Source organism: Penicillium mononematosum (genome assembly GCF_028829835.1).
Source record: "Penicillium mononematosum strain IBT 11891 chromosome Unknown utg000005l:1.0-9366267.0:1.0-9372171.0, whole genome shotgun sequence".
In the NCBI taxonomy this organism is placed as follows: Eukaryota; Fungi; Ascomycota; class Eurotiomycetes; order Eurotiales; family Aspergillaceae; genus Penicillium; species Penicillium mononematosum.
In genome coordinates, this window is record NW_026643275.1 from 3,852,330 (window position 1) to 3,867,405 (window position 15,076).

At 48.7% G+C, this 15,076-nt stretch overlaps 6 protein-coding genes across 6 annotated transcripts; 4 read left to right on the plus strand and 2 right to left on the minus strand.

Moving 5' to 3' along the window:
- Window positions 1-932: 932 nt before the first annotated feature.
- N7519_009593 (uncharacterized protein) lies at window positions 933-3,596 on the plus strand (the record flags this gene model as incomplete). The annotated part of the gene is made up of 3 exons (XM_057296366.1): window positions 933-1,486; window positions 1,547-2,638; window positions 2,702-3,596. The coding sequence occupies 3 exons, from the start codon at window positions 933-935 to the stop codon at window positions 3,594-3,596; spliced, it is 2,541 nt and encodes an 846-aa protein (XP_057144248.1).
- Window positions 3,597-3,951: 355 nt separating this feature from the next.
- Window positions 3,952-5,599, plus strand: N7519_009594 (uncharacterized protein; the record flags this gene model as incomplete). The annotated part of the gene is made up of 6 exons (XM_057296367.1): window positions 3,952-4,449; window positions 4,500-4,967; window positions 5,020-5,051; window positions 5,101-5,255; window positions 5,310-5,514; window positions 5,563-5,599. The coding sequence occupies 6 exons, from the start codon at window positions 3,952-3,954 to the stop codon at window positions 5,597-5,599; spliced, it is 1,395 nt and encodes a 464-aa protein (XP_057144249.1).
- Window positions 5,600-5,835: 236 nt separating this feature from the next.
- On the plus strand, window positions 5,836-6,532 carry N7519_009595 (nucleoside triphosphates FAP7; the record flags this gene model as incomplete). The annotated part of the gene is made up of 3 exons (XM_057296368.1): window positions 5,836-6,018; window positions 6,123-6,271; window positions 6,331-6,532. The coding sequence occupies 3 exons, from the start codon at window positions 5,836-5,838 to the stop codon at window positions 6,530-6,532; spliced, it is 534 nt and encodes a 177-aa protein (XP_057144250.1).
- Window positions 6,533-6,623: 91 nt separating this feature from the next.
- N7519_009596 (non-canonical purine NTP pyrophosphatase) lies at window positions 6,624-7,453 on the minus strand (the record flags this gene model as incomplete). Its single annotated transcript, XM_057296369.1, has 6 exons — window positions 6,624-6,692; window positions 6,745-6,809; window positions 6,864-6,900; window positions 6,974-7,097; window positions 7,154-7,227; window positions 7,283-7,453. 6 exons carry the CDS (start codon window positions 7,451-7,453, stop codon window positions 6,624-6,626), a joined length of 540 nt encoding a protein of 179 aa, XP_057144251.1.
- A 474-nt stretch (window positions 7,454-7,927) lies between these two features.
- On the plus strand, window positions 7,928-9,447 carry N7519_009597 (Aminoglycoside phosphotransferase; the record flags this gene model as incomplete). Its single annotated transcript, XM_057296370.1, has 2 exons — window positions 7,928-8,060; window positions 8,117-9,447. The coding sequence occupies 2 exons, from the start codon at window positions 7,928-7,930 to the stop codon at window positions 9,445-9,447; spliced, it is 1,464 nt and encodes a 487-aa protein (XP_057144252.1).
- A 236-nt stretch (window positions 9,448-9,683) lies between these two features.
- On the minus strand, window positions 9,684-14,705 carry N7519_009598 (type V myosin; the record flags this gene model as incomplete). Its single annotated transcript, XM_057296371.1, has 6 exons — window positions 9,684-10,002; window positions 10,060-10,133; window positions 10,186-14,038; window positions 14,097-14,286; window positions 14,343-14,475; window positions 14,571-14,705. 6 exons carry the CDS (start codon window positions 14,703-14,705, stop codon window positions 9,684-9,686), a joined length of 4,704 nt encoding a protein of 1,567 aa, XP_057144253.1.
- Window positions 14,706-15,076: the final 371 nt, after the last annotated feature.

The window sequence follows — 15,076 nt, forward strand, 5'->3', positions numbered from 1 at the left end:
CATCATATGGAGACCACATGGAGACCACATAACAGTCTCGGTGGGCTCCAGGTCGACCTCGGGAGTTCCAAAGATACGATACTTGGGTCTCATCCTGATCCGAGGGATACGGTTGCGTTCCACCTGTGGATGCGAGATCTATCCCCATCTCTGCTGCGCGTTTCTCCAAATCGGCAAGATAGAAATGATTTGCGGCTCTTTTGGCAGCAGGTCAGACACAAAAAGTGGGCTCAATGTTCATCCTCCTGCAGACATTCTCATAGCCACAGAAAATAACGGCAATAGCTATCTGTACGTGCATATGTTAGTCTTCCTCAATGTCCGTCCTGTGTCTTCCAGCGTGGTAGACAATGGGTTTTTCTTTTTGGTCCTCTGCCAAGAGTTAGTTTGTCAACCTTGGAAGTTTATCCAAGTAAATATGGGCTGTTCCTGAAGGGCACATAGATGTTCCTTGCGAACATGACCCATTCCAAGGTGTGGAATAGACCACACGCTATCCTGGGCCACACCCTACCCGCTTTAAACGGTGGAGACTAACCTAAAGTACCATTGCCTGTATAGATGTCGATCTGTGGGATACGCTAATCAGTGTAGATGTACCGAGTACCATGTATTTATGTACGCAGTACAACATAAGCAAGTAGGCAGTGTCTCTTGGCAAGTATATAAGCATCGTTTCAGCCCCCACGAAGTATAATAATAGTACGGAGATACTTAGTATAATAGTGGCAGCACAGCCTTTCCTTATTGCTATATCGGGAAGATGATTGTCGCTGCCAAGATGCTGCGGCTTGGCATTCTATGAAATAACAGGGCCGGAGTCCCCTGTCTGATTTCTCTGGATTTCACTTTCAAAGATTTGACACTCTCTGTTGACAGAAGAAGGTTGTCTTTCCTGATCCCAATGGCAGTTGACATCGCTTGACCCCAAAATGCTCCACAAAAGGCAGGAGGACGATGCCGAAGAAACAACAAGGAAGCCACGATCACTATCGATTTTTAGGTCATGGTCGTGGTTTCCAAATTATGCAAAAGAGCCGGAGGAGGTGCAACAACTAACGGTCCATTCTGACCCTGCTCGCAAATGGATAAAGGGTGTAGTGATCTGCTCATGGATCATTGGCGGAGTCCTCGCCTTGAACATCATCCTCACTGTCGTCGCTGCTGGTCTGGCGTATTCAGGAAACAGCGGGCAGATGTTCGGCTTCGCTTCCCTCTATATGGGAAAGTGCTCGACTTCCAAAGGTTGGACCACGGGCTTGCACCTCCTGATCAACATTCTCAGCACTGCCCTTCTAGGGGCAAGCAACTACTGCATGCAGTGTCTTGCAGCCCCTTCGCGAGACCAGGTAGATAAAGCCCACAGTCAAAAGACATGGGTTCGGATCGGCGTCCCGAATATAATGGATCTTCTTCGCTATCAAACGGGCATGCGACGCCTTCTCGGATCGATCCTGCTGATCACCTCATTGCCTATCCATTTGATGTTTGTGGTTTAACACTGTCTAGATCTCAATGCACTCCGGCTGATATGAGCTTTTGCTAGTTACAATTCAGCCGTATACTTCTCGATTGGTCCAACGGAATACTCCGTCGTTGCAGCACAGGATAAACCTATTCAGGAACACGGCAACTCCACGGAATTTGAGCAGTGCTTCACAGAAAATGTCGGAATGGACTTGCCATCATTCAACGCTGCGATCCGTGATGGGAGTTTCAACACACTCTCCAAGCAAGAATGTATTGATATCTTTGCTCAGGACTATGCATCTGGGTACGGAACGGTTGTTCTGGTGACCAAGGACCCGATGCCTCAAAACGAGTCTGTGGCCTTGGTAGGGACAGGAAATAGCCACAGCTTTGAGGGTGGGTTTTCTCAATTCAGTTGGCTGTGTGACGAAGAATATCCCTGCACCAAAAGTATAGCCGAAGAAGACACCCAGGACTGGTCGGTCGACGCATTGACGTGGTCGCGTCCCACCATACATTTGTCAGTGCCTATCCCGGGCGGGATTTATGAGAGCGGAGGGTGGTTGGATGTTGGACATTACGGCGTTCCCGATACCGAGGACTACAACCATCTCGATGATATTCTGGATAAACACCATACCCTGGAGGAGTTGCAAGCTGCGCTAGGTAATTCTTCCGGCTGGGTTAACAGCTCATTCCCTGGTAGTGTGACAGTACGTAATGGTGAACCTGATTGCACGTACCCGAGAGACTATGGTAAAAGGACGCTGCGATCATATTCAATCGACCACTGCATGACGCTGCCGGTTGAGGAGACTTGCCAGCTATTCTTCAGTCCATGGATTTGCCTGATTGTAATTGGCTGCAATCTAGTCAAGCTCATCTGTGCGCTGCTAGCGGCACGCGAGAACAGACAAGATATTTTCCTCACCACCGGAGACGCTATTGCGTCTTTCCTTGCCAAACCGGACCCAGCCACCGAGGGAGTCTGCCTACTTTCTGGGTCTCTAGTCAAGAAAAGAACACAAGGGTGGCGGAAATACAAGGGCCGTGAACGCAAATCCTTAGATCTTCTGGAAACCAAACAAGAGACTCCGCTTCGTTTACCTTCAAGGAAACGATGGTTTCAAGCTGCGAGTGTATCACGCTGGGTATATACGATTCTCCTGTATGATATCACCCTCCTCGTGACAATGACGACCTCAGCGAGCAGTTAACTGACTCCAATTAGATTCGTGTGCATGCTAGTCCCATCAGTCATTGTTCTTCGCCTGGGGATTCTCAATTACAACAAAGCCTCCAAATCGAAGAGCATATGGGGCTCCGGGCTGGGAGAAGCAAGCTCAGGGACCATACTAGCGGGCTTGAGCATTTCCGCTACCACAAGTGGAATATTTTCAATGATTCTTATGGCCAACATACCTCAGATACTAGTCTCACTAGCTTACTTCTTCTACAACGGCCTCCTAACCTGCATGCTCGGCGCCGTCGAGTACGACAACTACGCTACAAAGCGAAAGCCTCTCCGTGTATCCTGGCCCCGCGGTGCCCAGCGTTCAACATACTACCTCACCCTTCCATACCGCTACAGTATCCCGCTGCTGATAGTCTCCGCTGTTCTCCACTGGCTCGTATCCCAGAGCCTTTTCTTCGTCCAGGTGATCCCATTCGACCGGCATGGAGTACCCCAAGAGAGATACCCGGAAGTCCTCGTTACTTGTGGGTATTCGCCCGTTGCCATCATTTTCGGAATAATCGTTGGTGGCTTGCTACCCATCGTCGCTGTACTTATGGGCTTGCGTCGCTTCAGATCACACATGCCGCTGGCTGGTCAGTGTAGTGCGGCAATCAGCGCTGCATGTCATCCGATGACTACAGCGGTTGACCATGCACTGAAACCGGTACAGTGGGGCGAAGTTCCAGGCAGCGTTTTATCGCATAGCGGCTTTTCCAACACAATAACGACGGATATTGAGTGTGACGCTCGGGCGAATGTCGGTGATGAGCAACGGCTATCTTTGGCTAGGGAGCTGGATATAAATGATTCCAGGGCAGTCGGTTTCTTGCATTGCACATTTACTTCGGAGGATGTTAGTGAGCCGAGCACATCACGTCTCTATCTCTAGCTAGAGTAGAGAGCGATGCAATTACGACAATATGAGTTTTTGGATAATATAATAATTAAATGCTTCACACTAATTTATAGAGACAAGAGAATATGTTGCTTTGGGCAGATGTTATGAATTGGCCACTTCCGTAGTGGGTCTCGGGGAACACTCCTGTTCTGCTCGTTTAGGCATCAAATTAAATCCATTCTATACTTCTGTCTCTACATCCTCTTTCATTTGGTCAACTTTAGCTTTATTTCTTCTTTTCCTTTCTGCATTCTGTACATATACATCTTTTGCTCCTTTCGCAGGCGGTGTCTGCCTCAACCTAACAATTTCCCCTCCAGCGTCAGCACTGGATGAAAACTCCATAATGACCGACAACACCGCCTCATGCCCTTTTTGTCCTTTTACAGACTCTGATGCTGATTTCGTGTCCCAACACATTGAATTCTGCCATCCAGAAACTGGAGTAACTGGTTTCCTAGAGGAAACCCCGCAAGAGTTCACAGCCCAAAACTCGGCTCCATTGCCAGTGGACGAGGATGGCGCAGCCAAATATGTGGACTGCCCACACGGATGCGGTGAGACAATAGAAAGTGCCGAGCTCTCGAGTCATCTGGATCTGCATGTTGCGGAAGACATGGCGTTGGATGATATCGGGGCCACATCGGCACGGTCAACCCCAGATGCACATGGCCATGGATATGATGAGTCCTTTGATGATGAAGATCCCCTCGACATGCTCGAATCTCACAAAGGAGGCAAGCGTGGGATGCAACGAGACTCCACACGAGCAAACACTGCCAAACCACCACGGCCTCGTAGTCCCCCAAGGACAATTAATGCCGATGGCATAAAGAGATTAGGGGTATTTGTCTCATACCTGCATCTTAAAGATAAGCACTAACAGGTTTACAGCGCTCGGAATTGGGTCCTCATGCCCACGAGAAGAAAATGCCGTCATGGCTAAAGAAGATGCTGGAAAAGGGTGGCAACATGTCAAAGCAAACTCAGATCACATCAGATGGCAAATTCACACGACGCGAGACAGTAGAAAATGAGACCGACCACTTGATTCCTGTTCTTGCTCGGCTGTGTGAACAGGACAAATCTGTCCAACGGGCATTCCTCTGTAGCCCCAAGGTCCGCCATATTTGCAAGATGCGTCGAGAAGGCGGGTTTTGCGGCTATCGCAATATTCAAATGATGGTTTCTTGGCTGAAAAAGTCTGGTGGCTTTGGCCATGAGCACTTCCCAAATAAAGGGCCGACTATCCTTGAGTTGCAGGATATGATTGAGTCCGCCTGGGATATGGGGTTCAATAGCTCTGGAAGAGTTGAGACAGGTGGTATCAAAGATACACGCAAGTTTATTGGAACGCCTGAAGTAAGTCTTCCCGTTGGCGTCTATTATATTCTATGTCCTAACGAGTACCCAGGCACAAGCGCTTTTCATGAGCCTAGGAATTCCGTGAGTTACCTGGCCTGTTTCGCTTTGATCCCACTAACCCGATCTCCAGATGTGAAGCCAGGAGTCTGTCAGAGAGAAGCGATGTACGGGCCTGTGATGCTCTTTATATTGATGTCGCCGAATATTTCCGATCAGCGTGTTCACCAGAAGACGAGACGAAGGTCGTTCAGACTGATCTCCCTCCGATATACTTCCAGCATCAAGGTACAGCCTCCTAAGTCTTTTAGCACCTATATATCTTTCACTAACTTGAACCAGGTCACTCCATGACAATTGTCGGCTTTGAAATACGAGACAACGGCAGCGCAAATCTGCTGGTATTCGATCCCATGTTCAAGACTTCTCCTGCAATGGAGCGTCTGATCGGGGCATTTGTCAAGCCCTCAGACCCCACTCGTCTTCTCAAAGCATATCGTAGAGGAACACCTTATCTGCAAAAGTACAAGATATTCGAACTTCTCAAGTGAGTGATGGTTCAATTTTCAACTGTTCTAATGCTAATCAGTACTAGGCTATGTATAACTAGCCCGAAACAAGAGGCGACATAGAACTGATTTGGTTCAATCAACACTGTGTATCCTTTGTATCATAATTGATCAGAAATTAAAAGCAAAGCCAAGTTACTATAAATGTCTTTTATACATTCCAAATGCGGTAACTTACCCCTCCACGATAAGATAGCCGGGACGAAAATTAGTCCGATGGAATTTATCTCGTCTGGGGAAACCATTTTCAATCTACAATCTACAATTCCACGTTGAGATCTCTATTCTTTAAAGAAAATATGCGCACTTCTCCAAATGTGATCATCACCGGCACCCCCGGCGTGGGAAAGACCGTTCACTGCGAACAACTCGCGCAAGAGATCGGCCTGAAGCACCTATCCATTAACCAGGTCGCAAAGGACCGTGGGTGCTTCGATGAATATGATGAGGACTTGAAGACCTGGGTAGTCGATGAGGATAAGGTAAGAATATTTCCCACAATGCTCTTCTCTTCACCTGGGTGACTACTCTTTCCACCCTTAATTCAAGGCTTCAAAATTCACATGCTAATCCATGCGCGGCATAGCTCCTCGATGCCCTCGAAGACGAAATTCCTAATGGTGGCTACTTAATCGACTGGCACGCCTGCGATCTTTTCCCCAAGTCCTGGATCGATCTCGTCGTCGTCCTCCGCTGCCCCACTACAGATGTTCTATACGACCGACTTTCCTCACGGTATGACAATTGACCTCGCAAGGCTATCTACGCCGTCAAACTAACATATGTATTTCAAGGGGCTACCACGAGAAAAAGCTAGAAGAGAACGTCGACGCGGAAATCTTCGGCGTCCTAGCAGACGAAGCGCGGGAAGCATTCGACGAAGAGATCGTGGTAGAATTGAACAGCGAGCAGGATTCGGATGTGGACTCGAACTGCCAGCGAATCGCGCAATGGGTCGATTCGTGGAAGCAATCGCAGGCAGAGAATGCTGATTGAGGGAATTCGTTGGGCCATATTACAATTTTTGAATCTTCGTTTCTCATTCTTCTATGGTCTTTTGCAGGCCGAGTTATATACCCATGGCGATTTACTGTTGGCCTTCGGCTAGCCACTGCTGCAACTTCACCAGCGCCTTGTAACGGTGCGAGATCTTGTTCTGTTGAGGTCTTAGTACATGGCCTTTTGGCGGGAAACAGGATCGTTCTTACCTTTTCCTCTTTGTCCATCTCGGCATATGTTTGTTTGCCATCATATTCGAAGATAGCATCCCAGCCTGCCATATATCAGATACCGATTCTCTGCAAAATTCATTTGGATGTTCACTTACCGAAGTTTCCTGAGCCTCTGGGTCGCACAATAGCACCCTGTACATCAAAGTTAGATTTATATAGATTTGAAATGGCTGTGTTTGCCTCACCTCGGTTCTCCCTGGAAAACAATGGGCTCTTCACCAGGACCCCGGCAAAAGGCAAAGGTACACACGGCTTCGGCAGTTCTGTCCTCAAAGCCATCGAGCATTTTGTTCAAGCCCTCGTGGCCCAGTTTCTCCATGAACGATTTGCTTAACAATAATCAGCACAATTATCACAAAGTCAGACGAATATAACCAAGACATACATGTATGGCCCAGGGAGACCCTGGAGCGCATGGAACTCAAGCGCAGTGTCTTCGGTCAAGGCAGGTCCATTGATCTATTCCCTCGTAAGTATATAGAATTTTAGCATAAAAGGTCTAGGGAGAAATTACCGCTTCGGCGGCACGTCTGGCCTTCTCTTTGGCGATGTCTTCGATTGTGCCTTGGATCTCTGGGACATCGACCTCCTGGTTGTCCACTTCAATGACCTTGCCGAGGATAGCCCGCACCTCAAGGAGCTTGTTTTTGTTGCCGGTGATGAAGTTGAGCTTGGTGAGAGTCATTTTGGCTGTGCAGATAGAGATGGGTTCAAATGTTGGTATGTGTCAGTACGGAGTATTAGATGCGAAGTTGAAGATTAAGAGTCTGCCCCACTGCGCTACCGCTGACCGCATATATCGACCTCAGGTGCTGGGATTCATACCAGTTCAACATGAACAGCATTCTGAAACATCCCAGATCTATGGCGTGTCTGAATCTTGGAAATTACTTTCTTTATTTTTGTATCTTCTTATTTTCTCCACGTTGGAGTAGCCACCTACATTGTCAACAGAGCCGCAGATGAGACTGAATATATCAAAATCCAACAAAATCCAACAAATCGAGAAAAAGAAAAGAAAAAAGGTGACACGTCACGTATCTGGGCTTCTCGATATCATGTGTTGCCCCTGATTGGACCAGGGTTGTTCAGTTTGGTCTCTTTCCACACAATCCTGGACTATTTTACTCCCCACTGGACTTTTGACTACACAGGAAACATGCGAATGACCCCTGATGACCTAGTCTGGGAGCAAGCCGAAGAAATATCCGACAAATGGCTCCTTCAATTTCTTCAACATGACGTCTTAAGATCGATCGGGGCTTTCATCATCACTCATGAAAGAGGCTTTGGTACTGAAATTGATATACTCAAAAAAGGATCATACAACATTTCCGTGTGGTTGAAGTTCCGAAACAGAGCTACTACGCCTACTGTGATCCGCTTGGCACAACCTGGCGCCGTCATGTCCCCGAAGAGAAAGTCGCGAATGAAGTTGCTATAATGCGATTTCTGGCAGATCAGACTTTGATACCTATTCCTCTTATTCTTCACTCGGGTACGAAGAAAGAGAGCCCCCTCGAACTCGGTCCATTTATTATGATGGAATATGTCGAGCATGACACGAAAATGTACGCTGCCCTTAACACACCGGGCTGTCCGGTAGAGGTCCGTGGCATGCTTGATCCCGATATCGACAAGGGTAGGCTTGAACTACTATATAGCCAGCTAGCGCATATCCTACTACAGCTCTCTGTACCCTCTTTGCCTCGTATCGGATCTCTTAGCCAAATTGACGAGTTCACTTCGGACGTCACACGCCGGCCTCTAACAATAAATATGAATGAGCTTGTCCGAATTGGAGGCCTGCCACAGTCGAAGCTTCCCGATCTAAATGCTACATTTGAGGCATCTTCGTCATATATGGAAGCCCTTGCAAATATCAACATTGAGCATTTGGTGCATCAAAGAAACGATTCCGTCAAGTCTGCAGACGACTGTCGCCGGAAATTTGTGGCGCGGCAGCTTTTTCGCAAGCTAGCCAGGGAGAAGAAACTCACGAACCCGTTACTCGAGAAATGGCCTTTTAGAATTTGGTGTGGTGATCTACGGCCGGCTAATGTGCTGCTCAATGAGAATCCTACAAAAATTGCCGGGGTGGTAGATTGGGAGTTCACATACGCAGCCCCCGTCGAGTTTTTCTATGCGCCGCCCTGGTGGTTGCTTATTGAGAAACCTGAGCTATGGCCAAAGGGAATTGACGACTGGAAAAGAGTGTTTGAGCATCGTCTAAAGACGTCGTTTCTTAAGGCGATGAAGGATTGTGAAGATACAGCTATCCAACAAGGTCGGTTAAGAGAAGACCAGCGCCTTTCCGGTCCTATGTATGAGAGCTGGGAGAGCGGTGATTTCTGGATTATGTATGCAGCGACGCATAGCTTTGCCTTTGATGAGATTTACTGGCACAAGATTGACCCGCGGTTTTTTGGACCTACTAAGGATCCCGAGGGAGTCGAGGCATGGAAAGAGACATTGTGCCTATTGGATGAGGAGGAAAAGGAGGAGATGGAATTGCTAGTCGCTCGGAAGTTGATGGAGATGGACACCAGGGTTCTATTGTGGGATCCAGATGAGTACACTCTGGCATTTCACGAGCAATTGAAGAGTCAAGAAAAAGCGAAGGTCGAGAACAGCCTGGAAGAGAGTATGGATAGCGAGCCTACTGACGAGACCAGGTAAACCCTTTGGACATTCTATTTGTGTATCCGGCTTGGTCGTTTATGTTAGGAGAGGAAAAGCCATTTACGACAATTCTCTGAGCAATCTCTTCTGGTCTATAAGCCAAGACGTCATATGCAATTGAAACAAATGAAAATCATGCGCATCACTGTATCGCAAAGGCCGTGGATAATCCAGGCAAGTCGTAATCCGTAGCTCACAGGAAATCCCAAAGTCTAATATACAACAGTACAGATCTATTCCTCAACCACCCCGTTATCCCAGTCGAGCTTCTCTTGCTGTGCCATCGCTTGCGCGGACACAATCTCAGCAAGTCGTTTCAACCGCGGTGTTTGTAGCCAGGATGGGGTATAGGTCTCCAGAGCAGTGATAACACGCGGCTCGGCGATCTCATACGGGCCACTGTCCTCCATGTCTACTGGAGCCAGGAGGAGCACATCGCTCTTCTCGGTGACGCGAGAAGCGACGGCCTTCATGATCTCGCCGTTGATGGGCTGTTCGTAATCCGCCACCAGGTACTGATTCAGCAGTTTCTGAATTTGGTTCGGAGACAGCCTGCACAAAATTAGTTAGGCGAATTCATCGGAGAAGACACTTCCAGGGTTTACTTACATCCAGCAAATATCCTGAATGATCTCAATATCATTCAGAGTAGCCTTCTTCAACTGCAGAAGCTTGGTCGCTTGCTGCGTAGGTGTTAGTATAATGACCAAACGAATATCAAACAAGGAACCTTACCATCAAATGCTCTAGCTTCAACGTCCCCTCTGGCATATCATGACTCTTGCACCACTCCTCAATACGAGTGATGTTGTAGTTGATTTGCAGACCACGCTTCCACGACAGGAAGTTACGTCGCATGAGGAGATCGTTGAAAGCAGTGACACCAACCAAGCGCAAGAGCTCCGTGACGGTCTGGAGGATGATGGCGTCCTCAAGGTAGAAGGCCTTCATTGCCTTGTAAACACCGTTCAATAGACTGAGGAGGTTGTCCATGCTGTAAGCTGGGTTGTTGTTGGAGGGCAGAAGCTTTCCAAGGAAGCGATTCGTTTCACTGGTGACAAAGCCGGGAAGTGATTGAGACTCAATGATGGCTGGAACGATCATCTTGTACAACTTCTTCTTCAGCACCTTCATCCAAGTGTGATAGATGTTGAATTCCAAGCTCTCGAGGTCGTGCTTGACAATTTCCAACAGGCGGTCATACTCGTAGTTCTCGGTCTTTTGTGCTTCATACCAATCCTCGGCCAGGAAGACAAAGGATAGCATCTCGTGCACGTTGGATAACCAGAAGGCACCGGGATTGATCGCGTCGTCCCCATCATGCTGCATAACTTCTTGCTGGATGGACTGCATAACGTTGGCCAAGAATCGCTCCGACTCCTTAACAAATCCGTTGTTCCACATCTCCGACGTAACAAGGTTGATCAGGTATGCTGGGAACAGGACTTCCTTTTCAGTTGGAGGTGGTGTCGAAGTTGGGAGCGGAATCTTCAAGTTGCGGATAAGACCCATGGCGACTTCCTCATTCAAGTCCTCCTCTTCAGAAAGCAAGTTCTCGAGCTCCACCTCAACCGACTCTAGACCAGGAGAGATGGCCGCACTTTGACGGGTAGCCATAGATCCGGGCGTGACCGCCATTGAAACAGGCCGAGGGTTGTATGCACCACTGAAGCGATCCGTCTCGATCCTTTCAGCACCGGCACTGCGTCTCTTGGGCTTGGGTTTCTTTGAAGATACCAAGTTGATCAAGCCCGGGGTAGGGGTCTGGACTGCGCCACCGTTGGGTAGACCATCACCATTCATACCGTTCAAAGGCACGGATCTCTTGGCAACCTCGAGCTGCTCCTCGAGATCGGAAATCCGCTGCCGGAGAGCAGTCTTGTCTTTCTCATGGTCGGCATCCAAGAGCTTGAGACGCTCCAACTCCTCGTTGGCGGTCTGGAGAGCATCACGGGAGATTCGCTCCTCTTCTTGGAGGCGCTTGATGGTAGCCTGAGCTTCAGTGTGGCCTTGCTGAAGCTTACTCATCTCCTCTTCAATCGCCTCTAACCGGGCTGCGGTGATACCAGCCTGGTTTGCTTCAACCTGGAGTTCCTTCGTGCGAGCCTCCAAGGCATTGTGTCGGGTTCTCCATGACTTCAATTGGGTATCGTAGTTGTCCAGCTGTGAGACCAAGGTCTTATTCTCAAGCTTGAGAGTTTGCAAGTACTGGGTCAACTCAACCACCTTATTCTCCAACTTGTAAGAAATCTGCTTGAGATCACGGGCATCCTCGCGGAGTCTCTTATAAGCGTTTCTGGCCTCTTTTCCTCTCCAGAGGTTTTGGATAGTGATAACTTTGCGACGATACTGTCTCCAGGCCCGGAGTTGACGCCAGGAGCGGAAAGCACGTTGAATGACCTTGGCCGCATTTCCATTGATAGAGTCCATGATGTTGCGTCGGCACAAGAATCCCTTGGCAACAGACTCGAACAGAATGAAGTTTTTGCGGATTTGAGTGTACCGCTTCTTCTCCTTCTGGCCACGCCAGACCCGCTGGATCGTAGTAGCAGCCTTGGTCCGGCGAATCTCATGGGCATGCTGGCGTGCCAAGAAACCGCGAATGAAGGCCTGAGTGGTGAGAATTGAGTCGCGAGCATCGAGGTAGCGGCGGCGGTAGTACTTCGCACGCAAGTTCTTCTGGATCATGATGGCGCATTCATTCAACCTAGACGTTCGGAGATTCTCCAGGAATGCGAGCATACCAGCTCGGAAGAAGATTTTAGTAAGACCAAGCTGATACTTATCTTGCTTTTCATCTCCCAGGGCCTTTCGAAGGATTGCATGGCACATATCCCGAATCTCCGAGGTCCATTGCGAGGAATGGCACAGCATGTAGTACCGAATGGCAAATTCCTCATAAGTCCATCGGGTTGGGTAGCCAGCAGTACTGATTCGGACAGTTTCCAGGACACCACAAGCTCTCAGCTGACTGAGAACCATGGGACCTTCGAATTTCCAAGCCTCCTTTGCCTCATTGGGTTTGATGCAACGGATGTAATGGACTTCAGTGTTGTTGATGGTGTGCATTAATTCAATCAGCGAAGACTTGAAGATTCCTCCAAGCGTGGGTTTCCGATTGACTGCAACGCCAATCCGACGCCCTGGAGCTGCTGCAACTGGCTTAGACGACATAGAAGCGGAGTCCTTCTCGCGAACGGCCGCGGCAGTGTCTAGAATCTCCTTGATGAAAGGATTGGAGGAATTGCGCAAGACTTCCAGATGCTCGTCTGGCACAGTGTCACGGTTCTTTTTGATAAATCCATCGGATTCATAAGTAACATCAACTGCATAGTGACAGACGGTGAATGCAGATTTCCCAAAGCGGGGTTTCTTGTAGAACTTCTGCTTGTCAGCCGCAAAGTGGTGGTGAAGCTTGGTGACAAACTGCTCGTCCGAACCCATAGGAAGTCGAGACTCTTCATCCAAAAGGGCCAGGACGCCGAGCTTCGCTTCGATAAGATCGATACAAGGTTGATTATCCGAAAAGTCAATGAATGTCCAGTCGATCTCTTCCCGGACATATTCTTCCTGTTCAAGCTTGAACACATGCTGGTTGAATTCCTGTTGCAACTTCTCGTTGGCATAATTGATGCAGAATTGTTCGAAGGAGTTCTTGGCGAAATGTTCGAACCCATAAATATCAAGAACACCAATAAAGCATTTGAACTGCTCAAGCACTTCATCGGTAGCGAGGCGGCGATTGATCTTGTCCACTAGCCAATCAAATAGACTTGAATAGATGAACTTGGAGACGGAGTCTCGGACAACCAAAGCCTGTTGCTGTGTGAGATTGGAGGTGATTTTCTCGCCACGCGTGATAAGTTGCTTCTTCACGATCCATTTTGCAAACTCGGTAGCATCGATTCCAAGCATCTCACACGCGCGGAGAAGTGAAGGCTCGGTCGACGAGACTGACGAATCCGTGCGAGTAGCCGTAATCTTGACATTACCGAGGTGTAGCAAAGCGGCGAGAACACGGAAGATGCCTGTCTGGTCTTCCTTCGGCACACCAATCACAGCCAGCGACTTCCTGGTCGCCTCAAATTCAGCCTTGTCATCGACACCGTCGATCACTGGGGTGCCACCCTGGTTCAGATACTCAAAGTCTTCAGTGGCCAAGAGACCCAGCTCCTGTTTCTCCTCGTTGGAAGCACCAGCTACCAGCTGGTAGAAGATGTGGTAATTGCGCTCTTTGAGAGGCTGGAAGACCAGTCTCGACCGCTCAAGAAGATACGTCCTGATCTTAGCTCCGATGATATTCGTTCGGTCATCGAACATGATCTCGATATACTTGCCGAAACGGGAGGAGTTGTCGTTGCGAGTGGTTTTGGCGTTACCGAACGCTTCCATGACCGGGTTGGTAGCTAGGATCTGCTCCTCGGTTTCACTGATTGCCTCTGCGCGGCTAGTGGTGTATTTTCCAGGCTGATCGGAAGACTCTCGAGTCGCAAAGTAGCGCATGATATATTTGGCACTCACGGTCTTACCGGCTCCAGATTCACCAGAGACCACAATCGTCTGATTCTTTCCATCGCGAAGCATGTCACTGTATAAAAGTGTGAGCGAAACCGACTCCAAAGAAGCAAAATGTGGACTAATCTTACGCAAAAGCTTCCTCCGCAATTGCGAACAGGTGAGGCGCCTGCGAGGCACGTTGTTTCCCAGCATAAACCTGCACCATCTGCGGCACGTACAGCGAATCGACTCGGGCGAAAGGGTTGGTTGCGATCAAGACGATACCACTGTAGGTATATATCTCCTTCTGAGCGTAGCGGAGTTTTATAGCCTGGAGGACTTCAAAGGGCCGTCAGCTGGGAGGGTGGCACTAAAAAAGTAGGAGCAAGACAAACCAGCAGGCTCGTTCAGGTGAGACAAATTCGTCAAATCTTCGCTTGCTTCAAGCATAGCAGGGTTCATGAGCGGAGGTAGTTTAGGGTTGTTATCGACTTGCAGCTCGGACTGCGTGGTCTCCACGGTTTTTGTCTGCCCCGATCAAAACAGTGTCAGTCGGTCAACCCCAGCAAATTAAGACTTAAGAGACAGGACTGCGCGTCCAGCATCCGTTCCAAGGCAGTTACCTCTCCATTTTCCAACTCGAAAATTAGCTGCACTTTCTCTCCATCCTCCAGCTTCTCCTTCACTTCGGATGCCAGCCATCCTTCTGTCGGGTCGGGCTGCCAGGCCCGTGTGCCGACCTCATAAATGTGCGCCATAATGGAATGTAGGTCGTTAATCGTTCTTGATGCAATAAAAGCGGGATATTTGCAGAAGCTCCGGGGATGATGGGTGTTTTCGGAGGTAGGGCATCGAAGGGAAAAGGCGATTCAGATAGTCCAAAGACAAGGGGGACTTCTCAACCCCTCATCTCATATTTCGAAAGAATAGAATAAAAAGATTGAAGATAAGAAATAGATGGAGGTGGAAAGAAAACCCTTGAGACTAACAGCTGGCCATTTAGCGAGAGCCCCTGAAGGAGCTTAGGGGAATATACTGGGGGGACGCCACACCCCACAGCCTGTCACCGCCATCCTACTTTGTCTGCATTGTACCTTGCCTAGGTACTATATTGTATATTTACACTATT